Genomic DNA, 20910 nt, shown 5'->3' on the forward strand with positions numbered 1-20910 from the left:
TTAGAGTTTTCTGATATTATTCTGACGTTTTTATTGAGGCTTATACGTAGTAATTAATGCTATGGTTTTCCAGCCATACCAATATATAAAGCTGTTGCATCCTTTTTTGGTTCTGTTTTGTATCGAAATAGAGTGTAGTTTCTCTCATAATTCACGCGCGAGATTTCTTTTAGATTTCTCTTAAAACGTTTGCAGTTTATTTGCACAAGTCTTAACAGTTCTGTAGAACTAAAAACGGCTGTTTTCGCTTAATTTTTATTTTTTTCTACACATTTTTACAAAGTATTATTTATTACTGTTACATTTCGCGATATGTTTCGTAGTTTGCTCTGAAAATTTTGCTGGGATAGGACACTAGATTTTTGTACGACTTCATGGTCCTAAAGAAAAATCTTTCACTCTTTTTATTTAAAAAATCCTTTTATTTTGCAACCTGAATGTTCTTTCGCAATGTTTTAATTTATGAATATCTCAAAATGTTTTTGTAATAGATTACGTCTTGACTAAATCTTCCAACTCTTTGTTAGAGCTCGGTTAGGAGATTACCGGTCTTTATCGTTAGGTTTCAGACGGAAAGGTCCCTTAATCAACTGAAACAATCTCCAAACGCCAACCATTCGTAAAATGAATACAGTATTTAAAATGATGATTCCTAAAACGTGGTTATCATGATGATTTTACATCTCGTTGGCTGAATTCCATCTCTGAGTCTCATCTCCGATCACGAGGCCAAAGCTAGATAACCAGGAATAAGCCGATAACAATCGCAGGCAAAGAAATATTTAAGGCTTTTTTGATGCCCTTGCACAGATCGTACCAGTTTACTTGATTAATAACGAAATCCTGTCACTATAGTGTTGAATACCGCGTGGTTTTAGAGATTTCTCAAGGTAAAAATCAGCTGATTTTTACATTAATTCCAATCCGATTATTTGCTGGTTTTGTTAGAGCTATTTGCATTGGTTCTTAGAAAAAGTCGTTCCTTTTTTAAGTGAGACAGTCATATCTCGCAGCGGAAGACTTTTTTGTGGCGCTGACAGTTGCAAAAAAAAAAAAAACATTCTTGAATATCATTGGTCGTTTTATGTTCTAAGTTTTTTTTAAAAAAAAAATCCGATCCTTGATTATCGATTGAAAAATACGAAAGAAAATTTCTCTACACTATACTCAGTGGATGAGTTCTTTTTTGACTGAGAACGAAAATTAAAAAATCATAAAAAGGCTGTACAAAAAAACAAAAAAATAGAAAATTATACGACTCTAAAATTGGTTGGAAAAATCTTGACAAAAAGAAAAAAATTTTTAATGGAAATATAAGATGAATTAATTCTGGGGTTTTTTTTTCGTTTTCATTTTTTTTGGAGATGATCATCAGTTCTAGAAAGTAGAGCGGAAAAAAAAAAAAAGAATTAAGTGATACAGTTGAAACCCGATACCATGTGAGGATTTGAAAACAGACTTTTATTTTGTAGATCATTTTCATGCTTCGTGCTGGCTGTTTAGATAGCTGCCATACGTCTGGTGTTTTTACTTCCTGTAGGCAATTAAAGCGTAAATATATACTTTGCGCTCCATATCAAGTTTTAATGTCAAATTAATGGAATTCATTTAGGATAGAAGACTGAATATCACTCTTTAGATTTCATCTTCTCCTTCCCCTTTTTCTTTCTCCTTCTCCTTCTTCTTCGTCTTCGTCTTCGTCTTCGTCTTCGTCTTCGTCTTCGTCTTCGTCTTCGTCATCTCCTCCTCCTCTTTCTCCTTCCATTCCTCTAAGACATCCCATATTATTACTCATGCCAATCATAAATAAACCGAATATTTTTTCGTTTCTTTTATCATAATTGGTCGTTTCGTTTAAATTATTTCAAATTGAAAACTAATAATAGTTGTCTATTTTTTATTTTGCATACCACAATTTTTCTTCGTTTTCTTTGGTATTTTGATATAACTTTGGATTGTTCAGTTCTAACATTAAAACATGTAGAATGGTTTATTAAAATAATAGGTTGTGAAAATCGATACAAATGTACAAGTATGCTAAGAGTTTTTGAAAATGGTATTTTTTCCATTTCTACAAAAGAGAAGCGTACTAAGTTCGTTTGTGTGCAGTTGATTTACAGCCCTTTTTTGGTAGTCATATGCATTTCAATTTGTTTGATTGTTCGTTTTTGGACCTTTTTTCCCATCTTTTTTCATTTTTACCATTTTTGTTGATTTTGATTTTGTTTTCGCTTCAACTGCTGATGTTGATCAGTGCTGCTGTTGTTGTCGTTACTGTTGTTACTGTTGTTGCTGTTCCGGCTGTTGTTGTTGCTGCTGCTGTTGTTTTTTTCTGCTGTTGCTGCTGTTACGCTGTTGCTGCTGTTACGCTGTTGCTGCTGTTACGCTGTTGCTGCTGTTACGCTGTTGCTGCTGTTGTTACTTCTGTTATTGTTGCTTCTGTTGCTGTTTTTGTTGTTGCTGCTGTTGCTTCTTTTGTTGTTGCTGCTGTTGCTTCTTTTGTTGTTGCTGCTGTTGCTTCTTTTGTTTGTTGCTGCTGCTATAGTTGTTGTTGCTGTTGCCTCTCTGCTGCTGCTGTTGCTAAAAATAAATAAACCAACATTATTTAAAGAGGGTGACACATTACAGTCGCCACTTACAAGCTCGTGGCCCTCTATTTTTAACGTCTTTGCATGGGACGGGACCACCATTTAAGGTGTTTATCCAAACCACGGCGATGGTCTAACCATTTGCAAATATTTTTGGAGCAAAGGCAACACCTTCTAATTGAATATATATTTTAAGACTGTGATTGTTGTTCCGGCCAAGGCTTCAATCCAGGCCCTTTTGCACAACAGACTGGGCGCCACAAGCTGAGCCAACCAGGATTATTGTTGATGATGTTACTGCTGTTGTTGATACTGCAACCGCTACTGCTACTGCTATACTGCTACTGCTACTGCTACTGCTACTGCTACTGCTACTGCTACTGCTACTGCTACTGCTGTTGTTGCTACTGCTACTGCTACTACTACTGCTGTTGTTGCTGCTACTGCTACTGCTACTGCTGTTGTTGTTGCTACTGCTGCTGCTATCGTTTGAAAGGTGTTTAAGCTACACACCATTCTTTATCCATTTATCATGAATATTTTTAGTTTACTCTCTACTGATTATTCTTTTATTATTTTATCTACACTTCCTTGTTTCCCGATGAACAACAAGATAAAATCGATAACAGATCGCGGCAGAATAGGAAAGTAAATTTATAATTTAGCTAGCTTCCTAACTAAGCATAACACGATAGTTTATCTTATTAAAAAAGGTGATTGTGATGAGAATACTTTTTTTTACAAACAAACTTCGAAAATGTTTTTTGAGGCTGAAAAAAGTCCTTTTCAAATGAAAATGAAACTTGATTTGTTTCCTTTCTTTCTTTCTTTCTTTCTTTCTTTCTTTCTTTCTTTCTTTCTTTCTTTCTTTCTGTTATTCAAATCTATAATTTTTTTATCCATCCATCCATCCGATTTGAACACACATATAACTATCCAGAAATTTCGTCATCTTTTCTTTATACAACCGTAGCTGAGTAGAAAGAAAACAATTTTGCCAAGAATTGTAGTAGTGTTCTACCAATATTAATAAGGATAAAAACAGGCAATTGTTTTGAAATCCAGCAGATTGTATCTAGATAGTAGACTCGTGGCACTGATGTTTATCGGCTTTTTAAAATTTTTTTCTTAGCAAAAAATGTTTTCCCTCTGGGTTATCGTTTTACTCCTCCTTAGCTTCCGCAAAACCCAACACACTTAATTTTAATCTATCTGTGAGTTAGCCGTGCCCTGACTTTAATCAGCCCAGAGGTTGTTTCAGGGTTCAATCTGTGAGTTATCCGTGCCCTGACTTTAATCAGCCCAGAGGATGTTTCAGGGTTCAATCTGTGAGTTAGCCATGCCCTGACTAAGATCAGCCCAGAGGTTGTTTCAGGGTTCAATCTGTGAGTTATCCGTGCCCTGACTTTGATCAGCCAAGAGGTTGTTTCAGGGTTCGACCTGTGAGTTATCCGTTCCCTGACTTAGATCATTCCAGAGGATGTTTCAGGGTGCAATCTGTGAGTTATCCGTGCCCTGACTTAGATCAGCCCAGAGGTTGTTTCAGGGTTCGACCTGTGAGTTAGCCATGCCCTGACTTAGATCATTCCAGAGGATGTTTCAGGGTTTAATCTGTGAGTTATCCGTGCCCTGACTTAGATCAGCTCAGAGGTTGTTTCAGGGTTTAATCTGTGAGTTAGCCATGCCCTGACTTTGATCAGCCAAGAGGTTGTTTTAGGGTTCAATCTGTGAGTTAGCCATGCCCTGACTTCTGACTTTAATCAGCCAAGAGGTTGTTTTAGGGTTCAATCTGTGAGTTAGCCGTGCCCTGACTTTGATCAGCCCAGAGGTTGTTTCAGGGTTTAATCTGTGAGTTAGCCATGCCCTGACTTTGATCAGCCAAGAGGTTGTTTTAGGGTTCAATCTGTGAGTTAGCCATGCCCTGACTTTAATCAGCCAAGAGGTTGTTTTAGGGTTCAATCTGTGAGTTAGCCGTGCCCTGACTTTGATCAGCCCAGAGGTTGTTTCAGGGTTCAAATTTGTGTGTTAGCCATGCCCTGACTTAGATCAGCCCAGTGGTTGTTTTAGGGTTCAATCTGTGTGTTAGCCATGCCCTGACTTAGATAAGCCCAGAGGTAAAAGTAAATTTTCAATTTATTGTCCCATACAGCTATTCTTTTCATTACTTTTAAATAAAATAGCAATCGATTTTAGCTCGCCATTAACTCGGAATATTTTCGTGCAAGCTCGTTATGACATAACGAGGCTTGATTGGCTTGAGGCTTGATGATTTCTTGTTTTCTATTCTCATTGTTTTCTATTCTTAGTTTTCCATTAACACTACAAATTGGAACACAGCGGCTGTGTTACTCCTAGATTAACCCGAAAGGAAATTCCAGTATGCCCACAACATCAATCATTTCCTTTAACAAAATTAATGTGTTGGTACATTAACACTATGGCTTTTATCCCCCAACTTAATTGACTTATTTTTCCAACTTATGGTTCCAAGGTTTTCATTTTTATTTACGTATGCTTTTCGAGAACTTCACCGTAAACACAAACGACCTGTAGAAATTTAAGTAGATAGCGACTAGTTTTGGAACTAGCTTGGACTGCGTCGGTGTTTTTTTAGTTGAACCAAATGTGTCGTAGTGGATAATTTTATCACCGTAGGTACGAAAGATAGTAGACTGACGTTTCGGACGTTAGTCCTTCGTTGATTGACTCCGACGAAGGACTAACGTCCGAAACGTCAGTCTACTATCTTTCATACCTACGGCGATAAAATTATCTACTACGACACATTTGTAGAAATTCAATGATTCCTTATCAATCTTATTAAATTTGTTTTAGCAATTTTTAAATACCACTATAAGAATATTACTAATTCATTCCACAAGACTGACTTGATAAATCTTAGATTAAATACAATTAATTAAAAATTTTTTCACACGTGAAAATATCGTTACCATGTGTATTTAAGCTATTAGTTTATAAATAAAAACTTTTTATGATGATTTTAAGAAGCTTGTTAAGTTGATTTTATGGATAATTATATAATGAACAGAATATTGAAGTTTTTCAACACTCGAAGATAAATTTGGTATCCCCGCGCGCCCATGTAATGTCCTCTATTTATTTCATTATTTTTTACTGTTTTCACTGCTTGGATTCCAAAGCATTTAGTAAATTTCATTATGCGAGGTTCTAAACATTGCAAATAATATTTTACGCATGTGTAAGAGATTATTTTAAATATTTAGAACCTCGTATGAGCACCCTGTAAAACGACAGTTATTTCTTCAAGTCGTCTTTTCATTTTCATATCCTTTTTTTCTTAAAGAATCTTTTTCTTCTTCTTAAAGAATAAGTAGTTAAAAAATATAATTTATTTCACAAGATTGACTACCTAGATAGATATAAAATCAGTTAAAATCAATCTAAAAAACTTATCCTTTCTTATAAGTTCAGCTTTCGTTCTTCGTTTTTCCCCCCATATAATTGGTCTTAATGGTATAATTAGTTGTAAAATATAATTTATACACAAAAACTGACTGACTTAGGTTCATGAAATCTTATTATACCTTAGCTTACGAGGACTTTACGAGTTTAAATTTTTATTGCGATACAGTTTAGTCTCTCCTTCGAATAACTTATGAGGACTAGTTCGGGTTTCTTCTATTCACAGTTTTCTCGGAGAATACTATAAGTATTTCAAAAACAGTTTATCTTGACTGACTTTACGAATCTAAGATCAACTGAAATTTAATTTTAGATACTTATTTAAATGCTTATTTTGGTTTCAGAGTTATGAAATCTTCAAATAATGACTTCACGAAAACTTGTTCAATTTTCGTAAAAGGGTTGAATATTTTGTCTGAACAATACTAAATTAATAAAGTACACAGATAGTGGAAATTTATCTTTTCTGCAGATTTCGATTGACAGACAAAGTAACGTTTTTTGGTACAAAAAACAAAAAAAAAAAAAAAAAAAAAAAAAAAAAACCACATAAAAAACATTTTAAGGCTAACACCTTCAAAAAGGAAATGTTCTGCACTGAACTTCGTTTTTCAAACTCGTTAAAAGCCTTATGAATTAGCCTTAAATTTCAGTTGTTAATTCAGAAATAAAGTCCTGATAGGCTTTCAATAAACGTTTTTGAAAGTTTTCACTTTGAAAATTATATATCATTGTGAAAATATTCATCAACATTGAGTTGTAAATTTAACGTAAAGTTCAGGAGTGTATGTAAAGTTTATTAGTGCTAATTATCCGTTTATTTTCGACCATTTTTGCTTATCTTTAACTTTGAATCATTGAAAAGTGTGTCTTTATTGTGTAGTAGTAGTGTGGGAAAATGCTCAGCCTTCGTATTCCTTTATTTTTACAAGTTTATTTAAGATTTACTGCCTCATTAGGCAAATAAATCCATTGACGAAGATTAGTTTTAATCAGTTTATAAAATGGGCCTTTGACTGAGTCAAGTCTTGTTTTCTCCAGGCTAGAAAAATAATTGATTTGAAGGTTTTACACCTCGTATTAAATGCCAAAATGAAAACAGTTTCCCAAAAATCCTAAATCTCTAGAGAAAGCTGTTGCTCTTTTTACTTTTTTCATGAAGTTTTGAAAGCTTAACCCATTTTTTAAATTCTACATAAGTGTTCATTTTGCCATACTCTGAAATGGGTTTTGACAATTATTGCCTAAAAATATATATACAAATTATTTCCTTAAGCGATAAGTTTTCGTAATTGATTTTTGAAGCTCGTGGAAAGCTTTCCAAGCTTAACAGAGAATAAACAATCGTCTTCACACGAATAAAAATTTATGTGTTGCATTTAGCCCTCGAAAAAATGCGCAAATCTCAGTCAAATAACGTTTTTAATGCTTGTTTAACAGTCAGGGGTTTTGATTGGCGGAAACCATTGGTCCTTCAACTGACATTAGATAATATAACATATATTTGCAATCCAAGTTTACCGCCCAAACACTCAGCATTTATGGAATTTTTCACATTAGAAATAGCGAATTCACCTTCAAATTTTAATTTCGATTTTTTCCCTTTTTTGAGTGTATTGCGAAACTTTCCTACAGACCTCTTCGGCTATATATATCTTGATTCTATTGATTAAACGGGTTTTTTTTTTTTTTTTTTTTTTTTTTGCGGGGAAAAGCCTGATGTTGTTTGGTGTATTATAGGCCAAACAAATAGTTGTTCTAAGTTTGTGGTTTTCTAAGGGAGCCTCATACATTTCGATATATGGTCATGTGGTCTGTGGTAATCACATCTTATCTTCTCCTTATCTTCTTCTTATCTTTTCTTTTTTTTTTCTTTCTATTTTTACTGTTAGACTACTCAAGAAAAATGCTTAATGACATTTCTGAATTTTGAAATACTCAGCTTTTCTTGTCTCATTGTTCTCCTACAAGAATCATCTTTCTCTGATTTTGCTCTCTCATCTTTCTTTCTTTCTTCTCTCCTATTCTCTCTGTATGTCTTTCTTCCCTTTATATCCGTCGGTGCAAAGCTATTTTTACGGATATTTATATGCCATTAGGTTTCCGTGGAGAAGCTTTACATATAAAGCAACTAAGTAAATGTCACTAAAAAAATTCAAAAATTTTCGCCTTGTTTTATATAGTTTTTGCGAGAACAAGTTTCGTAAACTCATAAACACTTTTACATTTGCAAACAGATTTATATAAAGCCTTTATTTTTTACATTTAAAATTACATAACTCAGATAAATTGAAAACAAAAAAACAGCAAAGTCTTCTTCGGTACGGCTTACAAGAATGACTGACCATTAGACCAGTTCAGTTCCTTTGAGCTTCCCAGAAGCTTTTAAGTTCAAACAATACAAGAATTACAAACCAATGCACTAGGTAAAAAGAAGAGTGCATTAGGGATTCGTAGCAAGGTTTAGGAAGTGAAGACCAGGGCTGAGAAGTTGTAACAATTCAAAAACAATGAATCTTTTTCCGAAACCATCTTCGTGATGTTTCCTGCGTTTTGTTTTATCATCCTTGACAATGGAATCCTTTTAAATCGAACGGAAAGCTACGAAAAGTGAATTATCGGTGTTCAAAAGGTAAATTTTGTATGGAAATTAGATTTTAAGTTATATAGTTTTCGGGGCCAAGCCGTTCAGCTGCAAAATAGTGGAAAATAGACAAAAGATTCCCTAAAAGTTTTGAGTTTTGAATCAAAACAAAAACTTTCAATTAGACATTAAATGAGCATTTCAAGTGTGAAATTTTCAATCCAAACTGAATCAAAATTGGGCGAAAACATTCACTATTACAATCCTAAGTACTTTACACAGCAATTTCAAAGCCTTCTGGAACTTATACAATCTCCAAATAACTTTGGTATGATTGATAGAAGAATATTTCGAATATACACTCCGAAGATGGTCTTGAGGACGAACTAGTATTCCGCATTCCCGATCCGTGATTATGCCTTCAGGAGTCCTTCGTCATTCAGTTTTTTTCAAACTGATGAAAACCTTTTTTTTAGTTTTTGTGGTTTTAATCATACTGATGATATTTTTCATCTGCGGTTTTATGGTATATTTGCGCCTTAAAATGATTATTCCTATAACACGTTAGGTTTGCCAAAGGGCTTGAGAACATCTCCTGATTGACTAGACTATAGAAAGATAACTCGGAGCGTAGCGATGTGGTGTTAACGCACTCATCGTTGTTTTCCTTCCTTTTACGACATTTTCCTTGGCGTGAAATCTTTATAGAGTTCGTTTGTTGTTGACTGTTGATCAGTGAACTGGATTAATTCCAATAACGAAGTTGGTGATGTTTCGATTCCCCGAGAGAGTTAGTCCATGTTTCTATTGTCCACCAGCTGTTCTACTCTGCATTAGCGAACCATCTGCGTGCCTGCAGGCTTAATCATTTAGCGAATTCACATTCGAATTCATAAATCTCACACCAGGTCATCTTTAGCAACACAATGCCCTACAACTATGATCAAAGGGGTGATGTAAGAAAAAACAAAAAAAAACGGATCTGATAAATGCACCTATCCTAGTTAAAATACCCCAAGTTTGTCCATTTCCACTCTCCTTCATGACCACAGTACGCTATACGTCTTAGACCTAGAAAAGTGGAGTTAAATGCGTTGATAGACGTACGCGTTCCAAGAGGCCCACCCACCCACTGATCAGTTTATCAAAGAGACCCTATCTGATTGACTTGGCTTCATTGTCCACAGATTAACACCCACAGTGTCCCCAACAACATACGATATCATCACAGCACGAGCTACAGCATGGATACCCACAACGTCAAAGGTACGTACCTGCAAATCCTATTTTTCATACCTAAATGTTTTCTCTAACGATATATTCTCCATTCCTCTGCTACTGAGCATGCTTATATGTTGCCGCGTGACAGCACTGGAAGTCCAATATCGTTAAATTTTACATAATATGAACTGTCTAAATGCTGTAGCAAGTGCACGCCTATATGTATATCATGCCCATCAGTTGTCCTTTTTCGAGTCACATTTATCAAACGAACACTGTCATAAAGGGTTGTCTCTCGAAATTATTGAATAAATCAGACCTTTCTATTGCCACAAATGTCATCAAATCCAATTCAATTCTTAAATTTGTTTTTGCATCTTATAAGCTTTATGAAGTAAATCAATGCATGAGGTAAGCACTGAGACCATAAAGACTAGAGACAACGCTTATTTGATCTTCAATTATTTTGAATAATGATATTTTTTCGTTCAAATTCTTCTACCATTCCTACGAGGTATTAAGAACAAGGTTTCTTAGAACTTCAATTCAATTCAATTTTTTCACAAACATAAGGAAAAATAGCATACACAATGATTGATGAAGCCCAAGCCATAGACTTACAGGGCATTACAGGACATATAGAATTAATAAATAGTCAGCAAGTATAAAATAAATGGATTGACAATGGAAAAGAACCTCACTATCTTTTGCATCACTTTCTCCAACCGGGTTTATTTATTCCCACCTCAATCTATATTTAACTAGTCGAGCGATAATATTGAGAGAATTAACCACCTTGGGCTTCCAACGGGTATTTTTGTCCTGTTATTTTGGATATCAGCAGCGCATAGCTTTTTGAAAATCAAGGCGAAAGGAAAACAATTTGTCCATTCCTTTGACTCGAACGATTCAAAACCCAGCCGGAAAGTAATTATGAGACGAGCTTTGCAGAGGTAAAAAGTGTGTCAAATAGACAAGCATCCGGTTAGAACGAGTTCTAAATCTCGTGTATTTTATTTATCCACGACATAAAGTCTAGATTCTTATTACTTTGGTATTTTTCGAGGTGGTTTAACGTTACAGCACTGTTTTCTTAAACTGCAATGCGCCGGCTGTTGTGATAAATTATTAAATTTCCAACGGTTTATCTTGAGAAAAACAGTTACCTTTTTTAAACAGATCTTGAGCTCTTCCATGGTCCTCAAAAATTCAGACATTTGGTTGTTCGTTTGCTATTTTTTCGCTTCTTTATTGCTTTTTCGTTTCATTTCTTTTTCTTTTTTCTTTCTTCTTTCGAAAAACCGAGTATACAAAAATACTCAAGCGTAAGAAGACTCATCGTGAATTTCCCAAACTGTCAAGAATCGCTCCATCCAAATAGAAAAAAAACTGACAAAGAAAGCGGAAAAAAGAATGTACAGTTAACCGAATATTTGAAAACGAAGCAATTAGGAATTCAGTGGTTAGTAGGAAATTTAAAAATATGTGGTAGGATTATTAAAGATAACAGTTTTGCACATGATTGTCGTCATTAAATATTTACTTGAAAACTATTGAATTGTTATCGAATATCATGTTATGTTTATGAATTAGCTAGACCAAATGCTGGAAGTGTTGGATAATTGTGAAGAGAGAAAGTTGAGACAGAAAAAAAGATATATTCTATGAAAATATGTTGTGTATTTTGAGAAATTGTTCTCATAAAATTTATCATGGATAGGGCTTTAATTCAGCGATTTTTATGAATTCATCCAAATTGTTTAGTTTAATGGTATATGGTATATATTTTTTACTAATGATCATATTCATCCCTTCCTTTTATTCATCCATTCGTTTCTTCCATCCATATTCTCCATACATCATATACCATTCTATCCATTCGTTCGTTCGTTCGTTCGTTCGTTCGTTCGTTCGTTCGTTCGTTCGTTCGTTCGTTCGTTCGTTCGTTCGTTCGTTCGTACGCTCGTTCGTACGCTCGTTCTTTCGTTCGTTCGTTCGTTCATCTTCATCTAACAAGCCTATGCAACACTTGCTGTCAACCAATTCCCTTTATTCATTCACTCACTCACTCACTCACTCACTCACTCACTCACTCACTCATTCATTCATTCTTCACTCACTCATCAATTCAGTCATTCATTTACTCTTTTCAAACATCCTTCCTTCTTTCCATCCATTCGTCCATCCGGATGCCATAAATTTCACTCGTACATTTTTGTAACAAGCATGTTTTTTGCTCATCAATGGCTCGTGTATAAAAAAGTTATTCTCTCATCCCATTTATTCATCCAATCATGTCCTAATAGACCGTCTCTAATTGATTAAATGAAAACAGACAGACAGACAGACGTACACACAGTACTAAGTCAATCAGTTAATCATTAAATCCAGTCCATTACCCACCGCACAATAAACCAATTAAGAACCCCTTCGAAGATATAATGAACTAACAACAACACCTTACCATCTGATAAACCAATCATAATCTTAACGCGGTGACAACCTTATGATAACCAATACCTTACACAACAAACACCACTCTCTCTTTGATAAGTACTAGATGATTTTAACCTGCGAATATTTGTAAACAAAATTGCCTATGCTAGAAATGATTTTGCTTTTTTTATGAAAACATATCGCCTCAAGGAGTTCTCCGATGCTGGTCGTGTTTTGTCTCGTGATGCGCTCTGTTATTCTGGAATTTTAGTTCTCTGTAACGTCACTCAGCGAAGATAAATCTCTTCCAGATCAATTTTCGTTCCCCACAGGTTTCGCCTAATTAGACAATCACAAGAATGTTGGGCCTCTAAGCGGTTTTTTTGTTTTGAAGCCAGGCTTTTCAAAATATAGTTCATCAGCTGTTCTTTTCCCAGTCGTGTGTTTATTGTTTTTTTGTGTTTTTTTGAAAATGGTAAATCGTTAATCAAATTATGTCAGCACCGATGGTTTTTTTAGAGAGCAAAGTTAGCCATGTGCTTTTGTGTTGGACGATATCGTTTGTATATAAGAATATATATTGTACTGTGTTCGTGTTGGACGCTATCGATATCGTACGACTAACGTGAAACAAGAAAAAGCGCGAGAAACTGTGAATTCTGCCACTATTTCTGATGCTATCGTTATCGCTGTTCAATATTTTTAATATATAATTTTTACCATAAGAAAAAAATAAAAAATAAATATATGACAATAACATTATTAACACTATTTTCAACACAAGATGGTCACGCTTTTACTTTCAATCTCATGCAATTTTGAATTTATATTTACCATTGTTACGATATTCGTTTCGTTGACTACTAGCTGACTTTCATTGTTTCGACTTCTCAAATTTAAGGTCAAAAGTAAAGAGAAGTAGTCTGTATTTATAGAGAAACGAAGATGCATTGACTACAATAGGTAAAACATGTTGGTTGAGCCTGGTTTTGGCTTCTAAGATCTCTTTATAATTAATCGCGATGACTCGAGCTGCAATTCACAATGCAAAGTAAAGAAAAGTATACAGTCTTTCTACAAAAAGAGATGTATTGACTACAATAAGTAAAACATGTTGGTTTAGCCTGGTTTTGGCTTCTAAAAGGCTCCCGTTATAATTTACCACGATGACTTGAGCTGCAATTCACTATGCAAAAGTAAAGAAAAGTACTCTTTATTTATTTAAAAAGAGGTGTATTGGCTTCAATAGGTGAAACTGAACACGTTAGTCTAGCCTTTCTCTAAAATTTAAGATACGTTTTGAATCAAAGCTTTTAAATTTCACATCATAAATCGTAAGATTTTGAACATTTCCACCACAGACTGAAATAAACACTGTTTTTTGAATCGTCAAACTTAGCACTTTAAAGTTGTGTAGCCGTGCCTTCATCTAAAACCCATTTTGAACCTGTCCAAAAGTAATTCATTACGCTAAGCGTTAAAGTGCACTCTCTTATACAGTTCAGATAATGGTTTTGTTCTCAAATAGATCGAAGAAAAAACTTAGTACAGTCATCAAAAATGAAGAATTTGGAACTAATTTCGAGCGATTCTTTTTTGGTCATAATTTTTGGTCATAATTTGCCATTTGCAAAAATTATGGCCGTTTCAAATATAAATACAAGTATATCGAAAGTATATCAGACAGGGCAGGATATCTTTCTTGATATTTTTTCAGAAAGCCCAAGTGATAGACAACTCGAAAAAAATACAAGGGAGGATATCCCATAATTTTTGATATACTTTTGATATACTTGTATATATTTTGGAAACGGCCATATTTTTTGCAAATGGCTGTGTGTATATATATATATATATAAGACAGAAATGGCTTGACAAAGTCCCTTCAGGCTTCATAAGCCACTCTCCATTTTAGCTCCGCCTTTCGCTTCCTTCCCGCCACCCAAAAGCTATCTCTCTGACTTGCCTTACACTAGTTATCATCTCACATTTTCTTATGATAACTGCCATTCGAAATCTTGAAAATAAAGATGTTTCTCTGCAGCAAAAGTTTCTAGATGAACAATATTTGGTTTTTGCTTTAAGATATTTTGATGTCAGTCACTTTACGCCTTTAGACTTTGTTATACACACGCCCCCCGGTGGAAGATGTGTTTTTATCTGCTTGAAGTGAAGTTTTTTTGCCCTTCTTATTCTTGAGGCAACTTGTTATATTTTGGTATCTTTGTTTAGCGATACGTTAATGCATATTAGCAAAATTTTCCGCCTTTAACATGTTATTGATGTTGTCTCTCTCTTTCTCTCTCTCTCTCTCTCTCTTTCTTGCTCGCATATTCTTTCTTGACAAACATCGTGTATGGCTATACAAACATTATATGACACAAGTGCTAAAGACTATGTGTTGGTTTCTTTGTTCACAAAGCATCTCTCTTTGTATATCAATTCGTGTGAAAATTATAGAATGATTTCGCTCAAAATCATGAGAATGCACAACTGAAGTAACATTAAGATTGATTAGAAAGCTAAGAAAAAATAAATAATAGGTTTAATTCTGCTGTCATTCCATCGAAAAATTATAATTTCTTTAGTTTTTTTTGCTTCAGATTTAGTCTAATTTTTGAATTATCAGTTCCAACTAAGGAGCTCTTTTTCGTATTTCTCAAACGGAATACGTTCTTAACGTACCTGATTTTATATAGATACTGATTTCAATTCAAGTTTATGTCTTCAATGCATTTCGAGATCCAGTTTGCTCAACTGTGATGCCGACTCTCACTAGAATTGATAGCTTGAGCTCTTTCAATAAGATTGACACGAATTCACTGTTTGCACTGTTTAATTCCTACGTTCTTAAGTACTTAATGTATGTATACTCAGTCAGTGTTCACGAAGTTACATTTGACTGGGGATTTCAAAGAATGCCCTCTTATTCAAAACATTCAGGTCATTACTGATGAATTTTACAGGTAAAGTCATTTAAAAGTAAACTTTTTAGTTATAGATCAGAAACGAGTAAAAAAGGGGCTGAATTTTACGTTCATTATATTTGTTTTGGTTTCAATTAAAAGCAGGTTTTAATGTTAGTACTTTCGAATAGAAAATTCCTCGGAAGATTAGCCTATTGTCTGTACTTAATTTAAGTTGAGATTAAGCTCTTGCTAGTAGATTATATATTAGTATTCAAGTTGATGTAGAAGAAGAGTTGTATGACTTATAGTCATCATGGTAATGTAGTTTTTGTTTGCTTGTGGTATGAAGATGTTTGTAGATGATGCTTTTTTAGCAAGAAGTTCTCCTAAAAACGAAGAAAAGGTAGGGGAAAATGATATTAATAATAATTTATACAAACTTTAAGGAAAAGGTAGAAAATGTTATTTTTGTTTTAATTATAGTTAGTATGAGAAAGAGAGAGAGAAAGAAGGAAAGAAGGAAAGAAAGAAAGAAGGAAAGAAAGAAAGAAAGAAAGAAAGAAAGAAAGAAAGAAAATGGAGGCAAAAGTGAAAAGGGTAGATATTTCAAACGTGCAGTATTTTAATTAATTTTTAACTCTAAAGAAACCAATTTTCATTTTCTCTCAATGAAAGTATTTAAGAAATGAAAACAGGAATCAAATTCGTAAACTCTCTGGGAATTCTCGTGTTCTTGCCACGTGCATGGAACATTACTGTTCGGTCAGGCTATAATCCTGTCTCATTTAGAATAGCATCTTTAGCAGCGGCCTAATTTCAATATCCTGTGTCCGGTGAAATATTTAATGGATACTATGTACTGTTTTTACTGTTCAAAAAATGCTTGCTGTTAGGTTTGAATATAAGCTAATATACGAACAAGAATTATATATGTTTTGATACATTTGTATGCGTTTATGGCAAACTATTTTTTTTTTTTTTTCCATTGATAAATTAAGTCTGTACCGGTATAGTTGATATCCATTTTTTCCTTTCTTGGGATTTCCGTGTTTTTTTGTTTTGTTTTGTTTTTTTTCTTTTTATTAATTCAAGGCCAATTTACGATATCACAATATGGTTTAAAAATAGATTTTTTTATTTGATTTTCGCTTTGCTTATAAACTTTCTTCTTCTTCTTCTTCTTCTTCTTCTTCTTCTTCCCCTTCTTCCCCTTCTTCCCCAACTTTACAGAGTTACTGGAATTCAAACATTTGGATCAAGTTTGGTTTTTGCAAAACATCCTTCTCACTCGTAGCCACTTTTTGTGTTTCCTATTAATTAGAAATTAGGTTCTATAAATAGATAGCAACTTTGATAAAAATAACCCAAAATAAATATTTGATTAAATCTGTATTTAGTGCTTAGTAATGCTTTAACATGCAAACAAATTTTACTATTCTTATCCACGATTTTAATACATCGAACTACCTAAAATATTGCCATCAACACTTTTACTTTTTTGAATTATTTAAACTATTAAACTACTATTGAATTTAAAACTATTTCCTTGACGATATATGCGAAATATTTGAAATAGATATTCGAGAAATGAGAGATTAGTGCGGCTGTTTGTATAGAGAAAAAATTGTTCGTAAGATGAAAACTAGTGAAGATTCGAAGTCATTAAATGAAGTAATTGTGTTGACAGACCCGTGCATGCATATCTAAATTCCAATAAAGATCATTCTTCTCTTCTCTTCTCTTCTCTTCTCTTCTTCTCTTCTCTTCTTCTCTTCGTCTCTTCTCTTCTTTTTTTGCACTCTTCGTCTTCATGTTCATGTTTTCAAGTAGTGTTTTAGGAATTTATGAATTTTTTCCTTAAAGTTTCGCCGCTTTTTAAAAGACCACTGTATTACATTCAACTACACAAACCATGCTTCAATGTAGTCTTTCCTTTATGATCTTCCTTCACGAATCGTCTTCTTTTGCATTCGAAATTCTTCTTTCGTTTCCAATTCTTTTTTCTTCGTTGTATTCTCAAAATTACCCTTCAGTACAGGCAATTTTTTCTTCATTTAAAGATCATTTATCTTGTAAATTAATTTTTTAGCATCTTTTTGCCAATTGCCATCGTGGAATTTCTTTCTTCTATATCATTACTCTTTTGCCATCAGGCATTGCATACTAGTTAGCAAGTTATTTTATCTGGAATTTATTCTTGTGATTTGCAACATTTTCAAACTGCAATAAAAAAGGCTTTTTTTTAATGTGAGCATGTTTCTCCATTTTGAATTTGACTACGTTCTGTGATTATTTCATGACCGGACTCCATTGCATGCTTTGGATCAAATCAGCAGTAAATTACTTCTATCTAAATATTTTCTCTCAAAACCATGTTGGTCGTTTTCAATTAGACGTCTTTTTTTTTCTAATGCACTTGACCTCCTCCAAGGCAACCACTTTTTCTTCCATTTAAACAGTGGTCGCCTATAAGAGGTCAACTTGCACAAGAACAAGAACTCAACCTGCACTTCTTCCCACCAACCACTTTGCTTTCAGACAATAAGTGGTCGCTTTCCAGAGGTCTTTCTCCTTATGCACTTGACCTCCTTCAAGGCAACCACTTTTTCTTCCAGATAAAAAGTGGTCGCTTATAAGAGGTCCTCCTTCTTCACTCGAAGAACTTGACCTATATTTCTTCCCTCCAACCACTTTGCTTTCAGACAATAAGTGGTCGCTTTTCAGAAGTATTTCTCCTTATGCACTTGACCTCCTTCAAAACAACCATCTTTGTTTTCAGACAATAAGTGGTCGCTTTACAGAGGTATTTCTCCTTATGCACTTGACCTCCTTCAAAACAACCATCTTTGTTTTCAGACAATAAGTGGTCGCTTTTCAGAGGTCTTATCGTAAACTTTTTAAAAACTTTTGCTGTCCATTTAATTAAAAACTGTGAACGATGAAATTTATTTCAGAAAAACAATTAATTAAACCCAGTAGTTTACATCGAGGCCCGCAAAATTCAATATTAAACGTCCAACCTGACACTTTGTCTAAAAAGTCCTGTTTTATTGCTAAATATTTCTTTCTTAACTTCTTATCTAACAGACTTTACTTAACGAGTTAATAATTGGCCCGCCTCAAAATAAACACATTTCCACTGTTTACCAACTTTTACTTTTGTAGTTTTATTAAACAAAACGCTTTGTTAATAACAACTTTTTACCGCTCGAAAACTTGTTTTAACGTTTTCAGATGCACTTAACAATCACCATGGTAATACTAATTTTCTCGAGGAAAGTAAATGTAGCTTTAAGCACCAAATCTGTGCCTGACAGTTTTGACATTTTGCGGTCGTTTTATGACAAAGAAAACGAAAATCTTAATAAAAATAAGATAAACATAGAACAGGCTTGAACTCAAGTGACTGTTTGGTTTTTATTTTACTTAAAGAGTATAACAAAGGAATCATAAAATTGATCTGTTTACCTTATTGAAGTTGCACTTATTTCTCTTTGGTTTGTTTAATTTTTTGACAACATTTTTGTGTATTCATTTTTATTTTCATTTTCTTTTATGTTATGTATTCTATCTGTCTGTACGAACAATAATCTTTTTTCCCCTATAATTATTCACTTACGAAGCATTTGAATGCTTATTGATTATTTCTGCTGTTTAATTTCAAAGACAGCGGTTTTCTTACAAAAGTTTTTGTAAACCTCTCACACATCTGTCTATATTATTATCCTTTCTTTCGTGTTTTTCCACCAACTGATTTGGTATATTGTTACTTTTTATTGGTTATTTCATTTAGTCATGCATCCGTTTGATTGTACTTGCGTTCATTCCTTCTTTCCTTTATTCATCCATCCATCCGTCCGTCCGTCCGTCCGTCCATCCATCCCATCCATCCATCCCATCCCATCCCATCCATCCATCCCATCCATCCATCCCATCCACTCATCCAGCCATCCCATCCTATTCATTTAATTATTCATTCATTCGTTCGTTCGTTCACTAATTCATTTCATTTATTCATAATTTATTTATCCATCCATTTACATTCATAAATCTCTATCATAGAATTATATTCCTTTGTGTCAAATTGAACATTCTCACGTTTCCTTTCCTTCTTATTTATTTTATTTCATTTTATTTTATTCTATTCTATTCTATTCTATTCTATTCTATTCTATTTATTTTATTCTATTTTATTTTATTTTTTTACTTTTTTTCCACCTTTCTTGCTCTCCCTTTGTTTCTTTCTTTCTTTCTTCATTCCAAGTCCATCAACGCATAAATCACTCATCCAATATCAAATTTCCCCATATTCATTAACAATGATTTATTGCCTTCCATTAAAAAAACCTGGCTACACGATTACTATTAGCTTGAATTAAAAATACTCGATCTTCTTCGTTTAATTAGTGAATGGCTAGAAAGATGACGGTCTTTCTAGACTGCACACCAACACGCGCCGAAGTCCAATATCGAACATTGCATTCAGCATAGACTTCACTAAAGATCACCATGGCTTCATAGTGAAGGCCCAGACGATATGTCACTTTCTCTCAAACTGATTCACTTGCCCATGAAGTAGGGAGCTTAGATTTAGACTTAATCCCGATGAAAATGGGGTGTCTCGTTTCTATTGTGTAGGATAGTAGATCGATTTTCTTTGGTGTCAAAAAGATTAAGCAAAACAAATAGAGAAAATAATAAAATATATCCTTAACTGGAGAAATTATTCGCGAATTATTTTTTCTGCTCCTTTGGAATTTTTTCTAGCATTTCATATTAAGGACATATAATATGTTTCATTAAAGAAGACAAAAAGGAACACTCTCTTGTTTCTTTTTTATTGCTTCTCATCTTTCCTTGCATTTCCTATTTCATTTATCCTTTTTTATCCCTTTGACACTCGTTTATCTTTCTCTCTCTCTCTGCTTTCTTTCCTTCTTTCCTTCTTTTTTTTTTTTTTTTTTTTTTTTTTTTTTGCCATTTTCTATTCTCTTTCTCCTTTTCTGTTTTATTTCTTCATTTCCTTACCTTCCAATCTTCCTTTCCCATCTCTTTTTCCCACCTTTTCTCTCTGCATCCCATTTCTGTCAATCTTTTCCGAGCTTCTCTTAATTGAGAGCCACTTTCCATTGAAATCAAAAGAAGAAGAAAAAAAAATTCGATGAACATCTGACCATAAGTTACGCACGTTCGTGTCCGTTTTGCTTCAAAATACATTACATGTCGTTTACTTTGGAAGCCTGAATTTTAAATATCACTTAGCTGTATGGTCGGATCCTTAGACTGGCGTAGTATTAGTTAATGAAAACTTTACACTTCTAGTAACATTACGGCCATTATTGAAATTACATCACGAAAACCTTATCTTTTTCATCAGAGATTTTTTTCCAAGATAAAATTGGGACTTTATCTTACTCCTAAATTTTGTAGGCCAAAAGAATTCGGAAAAAACCTTTCTCGTTTTCAACTCACATCTTTCCTTTTCACTATTTATTCATCCTTTTCTGGCATTTTTTCGCTCTTACTTGATTCAAGAGAGTGTTTTTTAATTTCTTTGGAATGACTACATAAAATAGTTTTTTGAGTATTTTGGGAATTTCACGAAATTTCGATCAAGGCAGATGCGTTTGAATCTGTAAAAATTCAACTATAGTGCATCTGCTCCTTTTGTTCCAATAGGAGCTCATTTTGCTATACTTGACGAAACAGTTATCAAATTCTTCATTCA

General features: G+C 33.8%; 1 protein-coding gene across 5 annotated transcripts in view; it reads left to right on the forward strand.

Moving 5' to 3' along the window:
• The window catches only part of LOC116286215 (insulin gene enhancer protein isl-1), a 59739-nt gene that overhangs the window by 18002 nt on the left and 20827 nt on the right, over nt 1–20910 (forward strand). For 4 of the 5 annotated variants that reach the window (XM_031692668.2, XM_031692667.2, XM_031692666.2 and 1 more), the window contains one exon: nt 9804–9882. In XM_031692668.2, coding sequence (XP_031548528.1) covers nt 9861–9882 — 22 coding nt within the window. In that variant the 5' untranslated portion in view covers nt 9804–9860. Of the gene's footprint in view, nt 1–9803; nt 9883–15211; nt 15240–20910 lie in introns of those variants that run through there. The other variant, XM_031692672.2, reaches the window with a different exon arrangement.

Source organism: Actinia tenebrosa, unplaced genomic scaffold, assembly GCF_029948245.1.
Source record: "Actinia tenebrosa isolate PJP-AT-01 unplaced genomic scaffold, QUT_ActTen_1.0 PGA_scaffold5__44_contigs__length_20552954, whole genome shotgun sequence".
NCBI lineage: Eukaryota > Metazoa > Cnidaria > Anthozoa > Actiniaria > Actiniidae > Actinia > Actinia tenebrosa.